The following is a 15,699-nucleotide window of genomic DNA, read 5'->3' on the forward strand; positions in this document are numbered from 1 at the left end:
AAAATTTTGCCCGACCTCCAAGTGATGCTGGAATTCCGCCCGACCTCAAAGTGACGTCGGAGTTTTTCCCGAATACCATCTAACGCCAGAGTTCTTCTCAACCGCCAACTGACATTAGACTTCTACCCAACATCGGACCTCCGCTCGTCACCAAGTTTCTACCCGATGTCGGACTTCTGCCTGTTGTCGGACTTTCGCCGGACATCTATCTAATACTAGATTTCTGTCCATTGTTGTATTTCTCCCTAAGGCCATCTTTCTGATCTTCGTCGTCAAACAACGGCCCTTCTGACCTCCGTCGCCTGTCGACCAAGGTCCCTCTGACTTACGTCGCCCACCAACTACAGTCCTTCTGACCTCCGTCGCCCGCCAACTATGGTCCTTCTAACTTACGTCGTCCACCGACTACAGTCCTTTCGACCTCCGTAGCCCACCGACTATGGTCCTTCTGACTTACGTCGCTCACTGACTACAGTCCTTCAGATCAAACAAACACAACAACACTGATTCTTTATATTCTCATCATGTAATATATTATATAAGATGTGCATCAAGTTAAGGCCTTCCCCCAAGGAAGGGCCTTATTTGTAATCAACAACAATACTAGTGGATTCATTCAAACTGGGCTAGGCCCCGTGGCCAAGAAGAATGAGGCGCTAGTGAAAGAAAAGCAGCTCGACCATTAGGGAGAGGAGCCGTTAGGCCACTCGACTGAAAGGAGAGGAGAACTTCTGTTAGACTCGACTGAAAGGAGAGGAGAACTTCTGTTAGACTCCCTTTTTTAGGGGTTTTTCACGTAAAAATCTTGGTGTCTTATAAATGGTACACCCTCTCTCTTATTTGATTGCGTGCCAGATTTTTATACAACGCTAAGACGCTAAATTTTATATTTCTCTACCACCACAAATACTCCAGGACAGCAATTCTATTTGAGGCCAGGCCGCCTTTCTGATGTCTGACTGATCATTTCTCTTCAATTTAATTGTGTTAGGCCTGGCTTTGGGGTTGATTCAACCAGTTTCTTGATTCCTTCATATTCTTCTTCTTTGTAGCCTGAAGACATTTCTTCAGGGCCTTTGAGGTTTCCTCATGGAAAATAAATTTCTTCATTTGTGAACCCCTCTAAACAAAACAATTAAAAGGATTGAATCCTTAAATCAATATACATCTTATCATATAAGTGAAAGACTAGAATATATAAGATATTTGAAGTTTTTTTAATGAAAATGGTTGAATCTTTAAATTAATTTTATTCCTTTTAATTGATTTAATATCCCTTAATTAGCATTAGAATATGTCCCTTATTGGCATATCATTTTGTATCATAAAGTCATGATCAAATTTATAATATATTTTACTAATCAAAATAATTAATTCCATACATATAAGATATCATCAAACACCATATGTATCTGATTCCAAATCATTTGAATGTTTCTAACATTTGAAATCATACTTATCATATCATGTAATTAGAACCACTCATTGTGAAAATTTTGATTTATCTGATTGATAATTAAATAATATTAAGAATTCTTTCAATCATGTATATTACTAATTTTAATATTGCCAAAAAAATTAATGATTTTTATCTTATATGATCTGATGGTGATATTATCAAAATCTAAAACCGTTTTTTCATTTCTTTGTTTTCAAATCGCAACTACAGTTTAGTTTGGCTTTTGTTTTCTCCGTGCTTTCTAAAACTTTCTATGATGAGAAGCTGTTTTCACAACTAGTGTTATTAATGTGTGAAAACTTTAAGGAAGCAATTGTTCGATGTTTAAATTATATATATTTATAATTTTTATAGTAGTTTTCAAAAAAATTACTTTATCAACAATAGCTTCACAATCAACTTTACAAAACACAACAACCAACCCAAATAGACCCTAAGTGAATTTATCCTTAGAAAATGTTTTATACTAAGCTTACACAAGGCAAACTCTCGCCATAATATGATTGATGTTTGAATTGAAGCAAGATTCTACATTAAGAGAATAATCTCAAATTAAAAGATGGTGTAGTAGATTTTTCATGTTAATGCATTCATTTTAAGCATGGAAGATGGACTCACCCAAATATTAAAAGCGAAATATAAAAAGACAACAAAATAATAGTAAATGAACAGCATTAGTAACAAAAAGTTTATTTAGGAACCGTTTTACATATTTTTATCAGAAAGGGGAGAAAGATTTCCATTAATATGTTGTTCATCAAGAATAAATCATTGTTATTATCTTTACAGCTTATAGAAGATTATAATGTCAAAGACTTAGCATATATAAATAATGGTTTAATTATGTTCATGGATCTTTCTATTTAGTTAGCGCCTCATGTAATTTCATTTTTTTTTCTTGCCTATTTTTTTAAAAGTGGGATTTATATGCTTAGCACTTAAGATCATTACATTTACATGTGTACCACCTAAAATTTTCTATTTATATTCATAGCAATCAAAATCACAAATATTATAAAAACTGAAGCACCAAATAGTTCCTTCACTACAGGAAATTCAGCCTTTTGCAGCGGAATAATCCGCCGCCGCAAAACTAGAAAAATATTCCGTCACAAATCCTGGTTTGCGGGGGATTTGCGACGGAGTTGAATCCGCCATTAAAACCCCCATCACAAAAGTATTTGCAACGGAACACATCCATCACAAATATTTTGTAGCGTCTTTTGCGGCGGAAGTGTGATGGAAAATTCTCCTCAAATTACGACAGAATATCCATTGTATATTGTGATGGAGCATCCTTCGTAAATCCGCCGTCATTTGTGAAGGATTTTTCCATCGCAAATAATGATACTAAATCATCGTATTAAGGTTTGTGACTAAAATTCCATCACAAATAAATGAGAAACTTGTAGCATAAATTTTTAAAAAATAACTCATGCTATCTGTTATTGAGCTTTCCGACAGTATGAATCCAAACAGTTTAAAAACAATAATTATATGCAGTAATAAAAAACACTAGTAATCAAACAGTAACATTTCAATAGTTTAAATAAACAAACGCATTCCATAAAATTCTACAATTGTTATAACATTGTAATTTTAATAGTTCTTATAGTACATCAAAATAATTAAAATTCATCAAAAATATTATTACAGACACTCGAGGAGGAATCTGTGTCATCGCTATCATGCTCGGTCGATGTAGGCACAGACTGATTATCGCCAATTTGCTCTCTCAATCTTCTAAGCTCATTTAGTATTTGAATGTTCATATCCGCATGTGTTTTTCAAACATTTTCTAACACTACAGGAATTTCAGCTATTACCGACGACTATTATCAGCAGTCTTATAGCCGGTAAGACCGGCGATTTATCCGACGGTTTTGCATAAACCGCCGCCGGAGATAAGTGAGTATTTCCGGCGGCGACAACCACCAAAAAACTGCCAGAAAATGCCCTAAAATTACCCATCCCGAGCCTTCCGCTTCATTTCCTTACATTTCTTTTCTCTTGCACGCTCGCCCCTACTCCGGCATCAGAGCGCCTCTCGCGATCGATTGCGCCTCCTGCGCAGGATTCCGGCCGCCGACAACATCCCTCCGACTGAAGATCTCGCCCCCACTCTGGCATTAAAGCTAGGCGCATTCCACCCGCGAAACCTCTGTCCGTTCTGGTATATAGGGTTGCATTTTTTTTTTCCAAAAAATGATATTTTGTGGTTTAAACAAGTTTTTTTCCTATTTCTCTTGAATTAAATCAAGGATTAGCATTAAGTCTATTTCTTTTTTGCTTTACTCATGAATGTTCTCACTAGACTTTGCAAGAGGATGTACCTTGGTGTTTGATTTTTGCTCATTATATTCTTCTTGTTGATTTTGGCCAATCAAGTCATTTAATAAGTGTAAACATTTTAGATATCTTGTGATTATTGTTCATAGTCATCATGAAATAGATTGAGATATTATTAGTACACATTTAATAAGAGTATACATTTTAGATATCTTATGAATGCAATGCTTTATAGCGCAGAATTTTGGCCATTAAAAGAGAAGCATAATAGTTAAGTGTTGCTGAGATGAGAATGCTCAGATGGATGAGTGGACTTACTCTTAGAGACCAGATATGAAACGATAGTTGGTAAATAAGCTGAGTTTAGGGTATTAAGGTGCAGGATGTTGATTATGTCTAATATAACTATAAAATCACTAACAAATCTACTTGAGGTGAGACACTTAATATGGTAGAAAATCAAAATTTAACAAAGCTATTATTTCTAATCACAAAGAGAGTGGTAGAGCTTTTAATGGGAATAGGAAGTGCAACTTATTATGGAGATTTGAATGATCTCAAAGGTTAACTTATGTAAGAGAAAATTGTAGCAAGAAGCATTATGTTGGAAGAAGCACACTTCACTATCCTCATATCTTTCGCCAAGTTTGATCTAACTAAAAGTTCACAAAACAGTAAAAGTTAACTAAAATTTCATCAATATAGATTATTTTTTTCTGTATTATAAGATATCCAACTCTATTTTCCATTTAAGTTTGGGTTTATCTAAAAAAGTTTCCAGTTTCAGCTACCAAAGCATGCTAATTTCAATTCAAATAAAGTACACTTGTTCGAAAATAAAGCACATACACTTATTCAGGCTACATATTTATGACAATTATTGTCTAATATGTGAAGGTTTAGAGTTTAGGATAAAAATCAGTAAATATAGAAGGGATGCCGTCAATTTTTTTTCAAATGCTACAGGTTTCCCGCGGCTAACCGGAGGTTTGGCCGCCAGAAACCTCGATATCGTACGGCTAATCATAGCTGCCAGAAGTTTACTAAAGCCACCGATAATTACCGATGGCTTACTGATGATTGCCGGCGGTTATCCGTCGATAATCCGGCGATTTAGTCGCCAATAATTCCTATGGTTTTTACAGCTGATAAGCTGCCAGTGATTAACTGACGGTCGCCGGCGGTCAACCGACGATGATCCGGTAGTTTGGCCGCCGGTAACACTGGCGGTTTTGATAACTGGCATGCCATCGATAACTAACCAATGATCACCGGCATTACCACCGCTGGAAATTACCGACCGTCTTAGCCGTTGGAAAGTCACCGGTGATATAAACCACCGGAAATAGTTTCCTACACGGTTTATTCTGGCGGTTTTTAAACCGTCAAAAAGCCGCCATTTTTTTAAAAACTGCCGGAAATCTATCACTAACCGTTAGAAAAGCTGTCGGTAATGCCTGAATTTCCTGTAGTGTAACTCCGCTGTCATGCTAGACACATGTTGGCTATTTGAACTCTTCTGGTTGCCTACGGAGTAGTTGGTACCATAAGAGGACTGTCCCTAGCATGGTAGGCTTGCGAGCCTAATTCATAAACTCATCCCTTCTGCATTCTACCTACCGCCTGTGACCAAGTGTGGTTGCCAGAAATATCTTTAGATCCACTAGAGGAACCCTCACTACTGCAGCCTGGCTTTCTCGAAGCCTTGTATACTCATCCAACAAAATATAAAATAATATTAATCATTGTATAATCGTCATTTATAATATTTCTATAAGTATAATATTCTTATATATTTATAAATGTCCTCCTAGCTCACTCATTTACTCACAATTGATTCTCCTGGTGCTTATGAGTGTGACTTTATAACTCAACTACAGTGGGTTATCTAGAAAGCCTCTCCTTCTGTATTGTACTTTGATTAACATTCATAAACAAAGAAATTATTAAAAACTATTAAAATTATTTCCAATCATCGTCTATACTCAGTGTGTGAAACTGAGCCCCTAGTATTGAAAGAACTACCCAGGCCCCCAATATCAAAACCTCGGTTCTATCTGTTCTACTCCCTCCTAGCTATAAATTTAGGCTACCCGGCCCCAAGCACTATTAAGCTCAACTCATTCTCCCTCTCCAATCCAAAGTAATCGCTCGTCTTCCCTCCTAATGTGAGTGAAAATGTCTTGCAAGTGAGTTGCTTTGCATTTCTCAAAATTTGTTTTGATTCTAACAACATGCTCAGGCAAACAATAGAAATCTCGTTGTATACAATAAATTAGAAAAAAATATTATTTATTAGTGTAATAAAATATGAAGAGATGTTTATTATGTTGCAACTTACTAATCTTAAACTTTATGAACCACATGTCGTGCACTTCCTTTAGATTTTGTTCTAAGAAACATATGAAGCATCAAACCTATTCCGTATGATATTTCGTATCTAGTGTATGCGCTTATTTGATGGATAAAACTTGCACAAAATTTAGTTGAAGAATATTATTTCTCAAATATATGCATAATATAAAATATACATATTTATATACACGTCACCCTCATACTAAATCAACATATGCCCATTTATATTCGTTGCTGCGATAACCTGCTTGGAAGGTCTAGCTGTATAGGGCTGAGGGGGTGGTGGGTAGTAAAATAGCGGAACATATGGTAGATAGTGATAAGTAGTAGGGAATCCTTGAGAAGATGGTGGTAGGTAGTACGTGTAAAAGGGAGCCATCTACGTAGGATTTGATGACTAAAAGTGAGGGTCTACAAAGTAAAATGGAGGACTCCCTGCATGAGGTGTAGGTAAAGGCAAGACATGATGGGTATATGTGACAGGCTGTGAAGAGGATGTCCCCTTAGTACCTTTACCCCTACTTGATCCTCCATTGGTATTCTTCCTGATCTTAAAAATATTTGTGATCGAACGCCTATGGGGCTCATCACCTCCAGAAGACATCTGCTAAAAAAATAAAAGAAACAATTAGTTATAATTTGTATATTTATAAAAATGTAGAAAATAAATAAATTAATTATAAGAAAAGAAACTAATGTATGTATGTTAATATGTAAAAAAAAGAAATATCCTATATATACCAACATGTAAAAAAGGAACTATTGTAGGTATACTAACATGTAAAAAAAAACTAATATGTGATTCACATTTACCTTATAACTATTAATCATTAGGTCATTCACTTTCATTTGACGAGACCACATATTGACTACAAACATCTTTAATGCTATTTTCAATGTCTAAGTCTACCTCCTCTAACTGCAACTTGATTTCATTAGCTATAATTTTATTATCTATATCATTAGCATATTCTTTAAAGTTTGGCATACACTTTTCTTGAAGTACTGTTGGTATTGATGCAATATTCTCAATAGCCCCCCTAGGTTTAATATTGATGACTATAAGCCAATCTTGCTTACCCCACAATGAGGATATTGATTTAGATAGAAGTGTTTGTGAAGGATTTATGATTGATTTGTTGTGGATTCATGATAGATATTTGATCACAAATTTGAGATAGATTATTGACCACAACTATGTCAAAATAAACGATAGAAAATTTTATCGCAAATCTGTCGCTATTTTAGAGAAATTTTTTTTTTCGTCGCAAAGACCACTGCAAATTACTGAATTTCCTATTGTGCATGACTCTTTATGCAATATCAAAATGGTCTCCAACTATACTAAAACACTATTTTGGTCCCCTCAACTCCGTAAAGAGGAACCAAAATAGTCCCACCATGGGTTAACGTAGCGTCGCGACGCAGTGTTATTTTAGATACAATATTGTTACACTAGGTCACTTGAGTGCCATAATGTAGGGCACTAAAATGAGTTTTTATATATTAATTTATAATAAATATTACTTCCATCTGCTCTATAAGCCTTACTTTAGCTCCCTTAGTCGGGATGGAGAAGGGAAGGAGGAGAGAGAAGAGAAAAAGCAAGCTTCTGGTCGCTAATTCATTTTGCTACTTCTATAAAAAAAATTTAGATCATTTCAGGATACTTTTATACTACCACTATTTTCAAAGATTCTGATTTTGAAATTGATTCTCTTACTTAAATTGAAATTTATTACATTTTTTCTTGTTTAGTGAACTTTTATTAAATAACATTTGATTTATTATAGTACTAATTATTCTAGTCATTATGACTAGATGGTTTTATATTTTTACGAGTTAAACTGTAATTAATGTATTTTATATGATTTGAGTATGAATAAGATATATAGTGACTTTGGCATTCTAATTTGAGCAAACTATATTGTGAATGAATATAGGCATATAAATGAGTAATAGTGGATTGTTATTACTTTTATAATAATGTGTGCGAAAATAAGGTAAGGTTAGTTATTCTTGAGGTTGGTTGTAGACTATTTATACATGTATTGTATGATGAGTTGACAGACTTTCTTTTAAATACTATGATTTATAGTGATATTCTCTAGTAATTCATGTGATTAACTAATTGTGAGTTATGAAAAGCTAATTATTATGTCGATGGACAAGAATGACGACTCTATACTGAAATCCACTAGAAATGAATTGAATTTCACTAGAAAAACACCACATAAGACAAAACTCCTTAACTACTTGGATATGTGAATTATTATTATGGATTTACTATTACTAATTCATTGTTACTAATTTATTGTTATTGATTATATATATATATATAGAGTCAAAAAACTCGGTACATGCGCTTTTTTGCCTAAAACCGAACGTTCCTCTGCGTACGTTCACTGGATATAATAAAAGTTCCTTAAATCCGCCCATGTCCAAAAGAGGAGTTTGATGTAAATGCTAATTTATGTGGGGTTTATGTAATATTTATGGCGAAGGCAACATTGATTTATGTCCCTTTAGAATGGTGGTGGAAGGGTTACTTTTTTATTTTTTTATTTTTTTGAGGGTGGAAGGGTTGCTTAGTGTTAATGAAATGTGTATTTAGGATATAGACAAATTTCAACGAACTCTTAAAAATTTTTAAATGAGCTTAAATTAATTTAATTATTAAAATAGATAAACTTGAATAAATATTAGTAAAATTAAATTCAAAGTACTCAGAGAATGCACTAATTCACCTACAGCCCCTTCCTAATCCAAAGCCCGGATCATAAGACACGTGCCAAAAGTATGACACGTGCCTGCGCTAATGCTGCGTCGTTGCTGTATTTGTTTCGTCTGCGCTTTGAGGTGAGCTCCTGGTTTGCGCTCTGCAGGTCATACAGATAAGAGGGCAAGAACAAGGTAACAATCGCCATGGCGACGCTCGCGTCCTCTCTCGCCTCGCTCAGAGACACGAAGTCTCCTTCTCTCCTTGGTACTTTCTTCACAGCTGCCTGCTTTGATTTTTCTTCAGACCGCTCATGTGTGATTCTCCGTCCAGGGATGGATTCTGTGCTCCTGCTATTCTGATCTGTTTCTATTAGATTTATTTTTTGGTTATGAAGTATTTTTCGTTTTCACGACTTCGATAGTCTCGTGGTAAGAGGTAATGGTATTAAATAACACCTGGGGCGGCATTTACGTTGGTTGGTGGAGAAGTTGTGAATCCCAAAATATGAGAGTTCAGTTCTTACATCTGAGTTTGGGATAAAATGTGCTTGCGATACGCACTAACAATGGTATCTTCAAATGATGAAATCTTCGCTTCGTATACTGTTCTCAAGGGATCTGAGAGAGAATGCACCGACATGAACACCTATGTTATTTGTCTTTTGTCTGTTCTTTTGTTTCAGGTTTAGGAGGAGTATTTTTTGGTTCCGTACTTTTTAAAAAATATTTTTCATCTACTTTCATCATCTCCAGAAGAGAAAGTGTCACAATTTCACAAATAAACAGAATAAATTCTTTTGTTTTAATCACTTCTTTCTGATATTTTAGTTCATTATACTCTTGGATTTAGTGAGTGGTAACATCTTCTCAAATGTTTATTCCACGCATGAATTGTTTGATCTCATTGCTGCTATTTATCAAGGATGATACTGCTATTCACGTTACACTGGAATTTTTTCAAGCCAATCTACCAAAAAATCTCTGAAATGTGTGCCCCATTTTCCTACCATTTAAAAAAAAAAAAAAAACACCCCTAGCTCCATAACAATTTACTAGAACTTCATTGCTCCAACTTGCTAATTTAATTCCGGATTTATACAACAACATTGTTCTAAATAGATCCATTGGTGTTAAACTTGTAGTTCTAGATGGGTTTTCACAAAATAATAAAGCTTGATAAAAATGGTTGGTGTGCCCTTTCAAGTAGTTATCAAATAGTATTGATGGAGGAGAATATTAAGATTTACATGATAAATACATACAAAGTATAACCAACTATGAAATATTATGCAAACTAGATTGTGCATGCACACAATAGATTAAATCCACTATCATGATCATACCTACCAAACTATTTTTGGTTGTTTTTTTGAATCCACATTTTTTATTTATTCATGATGACTGCTTCCAAAGGTGTTAAATCTATTCCCCACAAATCATTTGGTACAACTTCTATATATTTTACCTTAGCTCTACCTTTCTTCCTAATCCTCGAACGCTAATTTGTCTACTCATTTAATGTGTATTTTTTATTATAAGTTGTATATGTCAAAACCACATAAACTATGTTTAATAGATGTCACTCCAATCATTCCTCAAATCAAAGCATTTCTTAATATATCCTTCCTAATTTTGCCATATATCTATCTTGACGTTCTCATTTATATGATGCTCAATTTATTTATCAACATTTTTTTATTGCTCAACACTTGGATTCATATAGCATCCTCGGCCTAATTACAACTTTATAAAATTGCATATAAGTTTCCATGATACTCTTCTATCACATAATACTTCTAAGGAACCTTTCTATTTCAAACACCTACACTTAATTATACATGTTATATCGTCATCTATATCCCCGTTTTTGAAATATATATTTTCTTACATCCATTTAAACCTAGCACATCTTGGTGTTATTTTATATTCTATAACCCCATTCTTTTGATCAAAGCCATAAACTTGCAAATGCAAAGTTGCTAAGAAAACAGTGAAAAACAGAATATTTTCATGAAAAGAAAAATGTAAGGCGATGGTCTAAATTGGTTTTGGATCATTCCTTTTAGATCCATTGTAAGATAACCATTATAAATAAGAATTGTAAGAGCCATGTTGGTGAGAAAGAAATTTGCTAGAGCTACGCTAGGACTGTGATGGAAACCTTGACACTAATAATGGGTTGTTGTGGGATATGGATCAATTGTTCTGCATGGTTTCTTTTGCACTTAGATCCTAGCTTCTTATGCAAGTTTCATTGGTGTGATTCACCTGCTTCTTTCAAGGATCGGACTAAGAACAAAGTTAAGCACTTCATATCCATTCATAAAGAAGTAGAAATTCATTTTGAGTGAATCAATTATTTGTCATCGCATCTTTGAGCTGAAGACTAAAACCTTTTACGTACGGAGGCAACCATACATGACATAGGTAATGTGTTAAAATCAGTGATGTTATGTTCATACCATATGATGATATGGTGCGCCCTAATTCAGCTGCATTTTACAATCAGACTTGAAACATGCATGGAAACATGTTCAAATGCATAAATGTCATTTATATACACATTTTAGAAGATTATTAGAACTCAAATAGAAGGACTATTTGCTTATAGAAACTCCAACATAACTGCTGCAATGCATGTTTTTGTGTTTTTTTTTCCTCTTGTTATAGACCTTAAGCTTTGGATTAATTACTCTAGGTAAGCTCTTTGAAGAGTTGCAATTCTCTTAAGAAAGGACTTGAGCTGAGACTACAGTAAAGTATAGACTACCCTGTTTCTTTCTAAAGCATAAGCATATTAATCATTGTTGCATGGGGCATTTTAAAACTCCTTGATTGGCGTTTTAATTAATTACAGATATTCTTCTCAAATGAGTATTATATGGAGCATGAGGCTTTATCAAGCAAAACTGCATCATAATGTAGAGGTTGATTTATTTTTGTGGAGAACTCTTTGGGAAATGATATGATTTTGTATTCCTTCATTGTTATGGAGATGATTTGTTGGCAACCCAGCACATGAAATTTTTCACTTGAAAGATAAAACTATTTGAGAGATGGGAAGTATATTCATAGAAATTAGGTTGAAAAATAAAATATAAAAAATGTTATGACTTTATTTAATTTTATATGATATATTACATGCATATAATTTTAAATATAAATATGGAGAATTTATGCCACTCTGCTTCTATTTTTCATATACTTTATAGATATATAGATAGTATATATGTATATGGATTATGGATTAGATCCTATTCAGTTATAGTAATTGCACTTGATGCAATGACTACTCTGGGCTATCCAGTTCACTTTGGATGGTCAGGATTCTCTATTTGAAAGCCATATTTGTTTTCTTAAACCACTATGTCAAATAGAGAATCATAGTGGATTGGATGACTAAGATTTCCATTAATATATTTTGATATAAATATATACTATTATAATAAATATATGGATTAGGTGGATTTGATTTGATTCATGTCATTCTACTCTTTGTGATGGGGACATTAGAGCATGGAAAGTATATCAGAGGCGTGGCTGTCGATCTATGGCCACGATCGAGTCGATATATTTTTGAGTCATTTCATGTATTTGTTTTGTTGTGTTATTTGTTATTTATGTTGTATTTGTTTTTCCCGTTTTACCCCTTAAGGGAGGTCATATGTAAGTCCTAAGGGCAATGTTGTATTTTATCTTTGAGTCCTTTTGTACGAGACTATTTATAGTCCTTATGTCTTCTTCTAAAGTTAATGAATGATTGATGATAAAATTTCTTCCCCTTGTTTGAGTTCTCATGAGAGCTTGAGAGATTGGAGCGAGGTCCCTTGGAGAGGGAATTTGGATCACCCACCAACCTTGGAGACGGCCAGGTTCATGGTTCGTTATGTGATCTTTCTCTTCCCTTTTCGTCACTTCACCACCGACCACCTCCTCCCTCCCTCGATTAGCCGCCGGCCATCCTAGCTACCCACCCCACCTGTCGGCTAGGCCCAACCCCCACACCACCCACGGCCAAGCCTCCATACCGTCGGCCCCTCCCCTTGGTTTCCCTCCCTATTCCCTTGCCATTAAACCTTTTCTAAATTAGCTTTCATAATTTAGGTAATATAATTTAAAGCAAATTCAAATTTATTTGAATTTGAAATTATTACCTAAATTAGAAATCCTATTTTTGGAAACTTTCCAAATCATAGCCTTTTGATTTTTAAATTAACTTGGGATGAAATATTTCATCCTAAATTTAATTTATTAAATTAAGAAAGCTTTGATTGCCTTTTAAAATCCCACCTCCCTCTCCCTATTGTTGCCGGCCCCATTGGATCCCCTTGGGATTTGTTTCCAAAATCCAAGTGGCTCTTTTGGAAGGAATTCAAAGCCCCTCTCCCTCTTCCTTGGCCGACTTTCCCAAGCCCCCCCACCTCTTTAATTTCTTTCCAAAATCATACCATCACTTTTGGAATTAAATCCCAACCTCTTCCCTAACCCCACTGCCCCCCTACTCTCATATTCTCTCTAAATATTTTCCAATTCAAGAATCTTTGATTTGGAAATTATTTACAGCATTCCCTCCAAAATCCTCTCCCAAATTCAACCCTAACTCCACCAAAATCTGATTTCCCAAGCTTTTCCCTTGTGGCTGACCACCCTCCTCCACCTTCCACTACTTAGATTCTTGAGGAAAATCTCTCTTTCTTAAGGAAAATCTGCAAGGACAACAAATGAACACTTTTGTCACTACTTCAACGTAACAAGATTGATGCATGGATGATCCCGATCTTGACTACGACCTTGCCTACGACGAGCAAGGTTTCGTGCACATCCTCCACTCGACGTTCTTCGACGTCAACCCAAATATTGACAACACCTTCGAGGAATACGTGGAACGCATTCTAAATACTCTCGTCGAAGCCATAGATGAGCAACTTGGCACCGTTCAGTGGAGGATCACATCCAAACCGTGACAAAGATTTCCAATCTTCCTACTCTTGTATTTTCGTAGTTTAACTCACTCTTGTAGTTTAATTTTCTTCATGAAGGTCTTGTTCGCCTATCTCTGCTAAGCTTAGTAAACGTAGGATTGAGCATGTTTTCTATGCTTCTAATCTTATTGTTAGATTAGGGATTTTGTTGAAAATTATTTACTTCGCATGTTGTTGAATTTCTAACTCGTTTTGATAATTCAAGCGTTTGGCAAGTGGCTTAGCCTAAACGTAGGCACCGCTCTCTTGTTTTTCTTTTGTCATTTTAACTGCTAATAGTTTTATCTTAATTGTTTATTTCAAGAAATCATGCAAGTTCTTATCGCATCCATCTTAAGCATTGTGGTCCTGCATCACTTTGCTTTTTGTTTCTCTCTCATCTTTCTTTTATCTATATACTATGAAGTAAAGCAAGATAGAGGAAAAGAAGATAAAAAAAATGGATAAACCGGGAGAAGGCTCTATTTTCAAATGATGCTTATTCCTATTTTCAGAACTTTAAAATAGGGGGAAAAAATATTTCAAACAAGAATTTAAAATTTTGAATTCCTTAGTTGAGATATTTTCCTTCTGTTTTTATATTTTTAAATCTATAAAATAGTAGATAGTACAATTTCAAAATGGAGCCTTCTCGTGCCCTTTCACTTTTTCTTTCTCTCTTTCCTCAACTTTACTTTACTGTGTGGTATATTGATGTTCCCTTCCATAGATATGTATGTTGAAGAAATAATAAACTGTTACAAATTGTCAATAAATTACTAACAAATTAATGACATAGATCAAAATATCCATAATAAATAATTGAATGAACAAGATTTTTGGAAGACATAAAGTGACTTAAATATCCATTACAAAATGTATATTTGAATTTATGTCAACATTAATTTCCTCTGCTAAAAAGCACTTATTATGGAGGGTGGTTGATTGGGATGCATAAGTAGATAAACCTTTCTTGTAGCCAAGCGTTTGGCATGTTAATGGCACCTTCTTTGTCAATTTATAAGTGGGAAGGGCGGCTTATATTAGAAGTTCAAAATGAAAAGGATAAGATGAAGTGAGTGAGATAAACCTTTCTTGTAATGAAGGATTGGTTATAGAAGTGAGGGTTACAAGTTGTGAGTGAGGAGCAGAGAGATGAAGAGAGTGAGATAAACCCATCTTGTACTGAAGGGTGGATTATAGAAGCGAGGGTTATAAGTTGTGAGTGAAGGGGAGAGAGAGAGAGCAATCTTGCTTGCAAAAATATTTTATTCAGCAATCATTAAATTTTTCTTGCATTCACCCTCTATTTATAAAGAGGATGCTTACGTCTATGGAATAACGAAAAGTAATATATGTAATCAAAACTAATCAATAGGTGGTGTTGATGGAAGGAGAAAATTAGAGTTTTGAAGATTTTTTTGATGGATTTTTTTTTGACTGATGTTGGTGTTTTTTTTTTTTTTTCTGAAGCTATTGATGATGGATTCTAATGGTGATCAAACCTTAGATCTTTTATGAAATTAGAGGATCATTCTTCTCTAATTTCAATTGATGTGGCGGATGCGAAAAAACTCTTTATGAAGCTTAGGGCTTGTGATAGCATGACGATGTGTATGATGGCATGCGTCTTTGTTGTTGATTTAAGGGGAAATAGAGGATTGTATTAGAAGTTCTCTAATGATGAGAGAGTATGCATTTCTCTAATGATAACTTTAAAATTTAAGTAGGTTATTTTGAATTGTTAGCTGAAGGTTTTGTGGAGAGTAGTCCAAGATTTTTTTGGAGGAGATTATGAAGAAGGTAAAGCTATTTTTCATTTGTTGGAGCGAGGAAGTTATAACTCTTAATGGAGACCTAGAGAGAGAGAGAGAGAGGGAGAGAGAGGGAGAGATTTAATGAGCCAGAAGAATA

General features: G+C 34.6%; 1 protein-coding gene across 2 annotated transcripts in view; it reads left to right on the plus strand.

Moving 5' to 3' along the window:
* Positions 1–8,905: 8,905 nt before the first annotated feature.
* The window catches only part of LOC110113001, a gene marked incomplete at its 3' end in the record, with an annotated part of 37,807 nt that continues 31,013 nt past the window's right edge, over positions 8,906–15,699 (plus strand). Inside the window, 1 exon segment of one of the 2 annotated variants that reach the window (XM_020845406.2) lies at positions 8,906–9,089. In XM_020845406.2, the coding sequence (XP_020701065.1) occupies positions 9,029–9,089 (61 nt within the window). 2 annotated transcript variants of the gene reach the window in all.

This window comes from Dendrobium catenatum, unplaced genomic scaffold (genome assembly GCF_001605985.2).
Source record: "Dendrobium catenatum unplaced genomic scaffold, ASM160598v2 fragScaff_scaffold_1475, whole genome shotgun sequence".
Lineage (NCBI taxonomy): Eukaryota > Viridiplantae > Streptophyta > Magnoliopsida > Asparagales > Orchidaceae > Dendrobium > Dendrobium catenatum.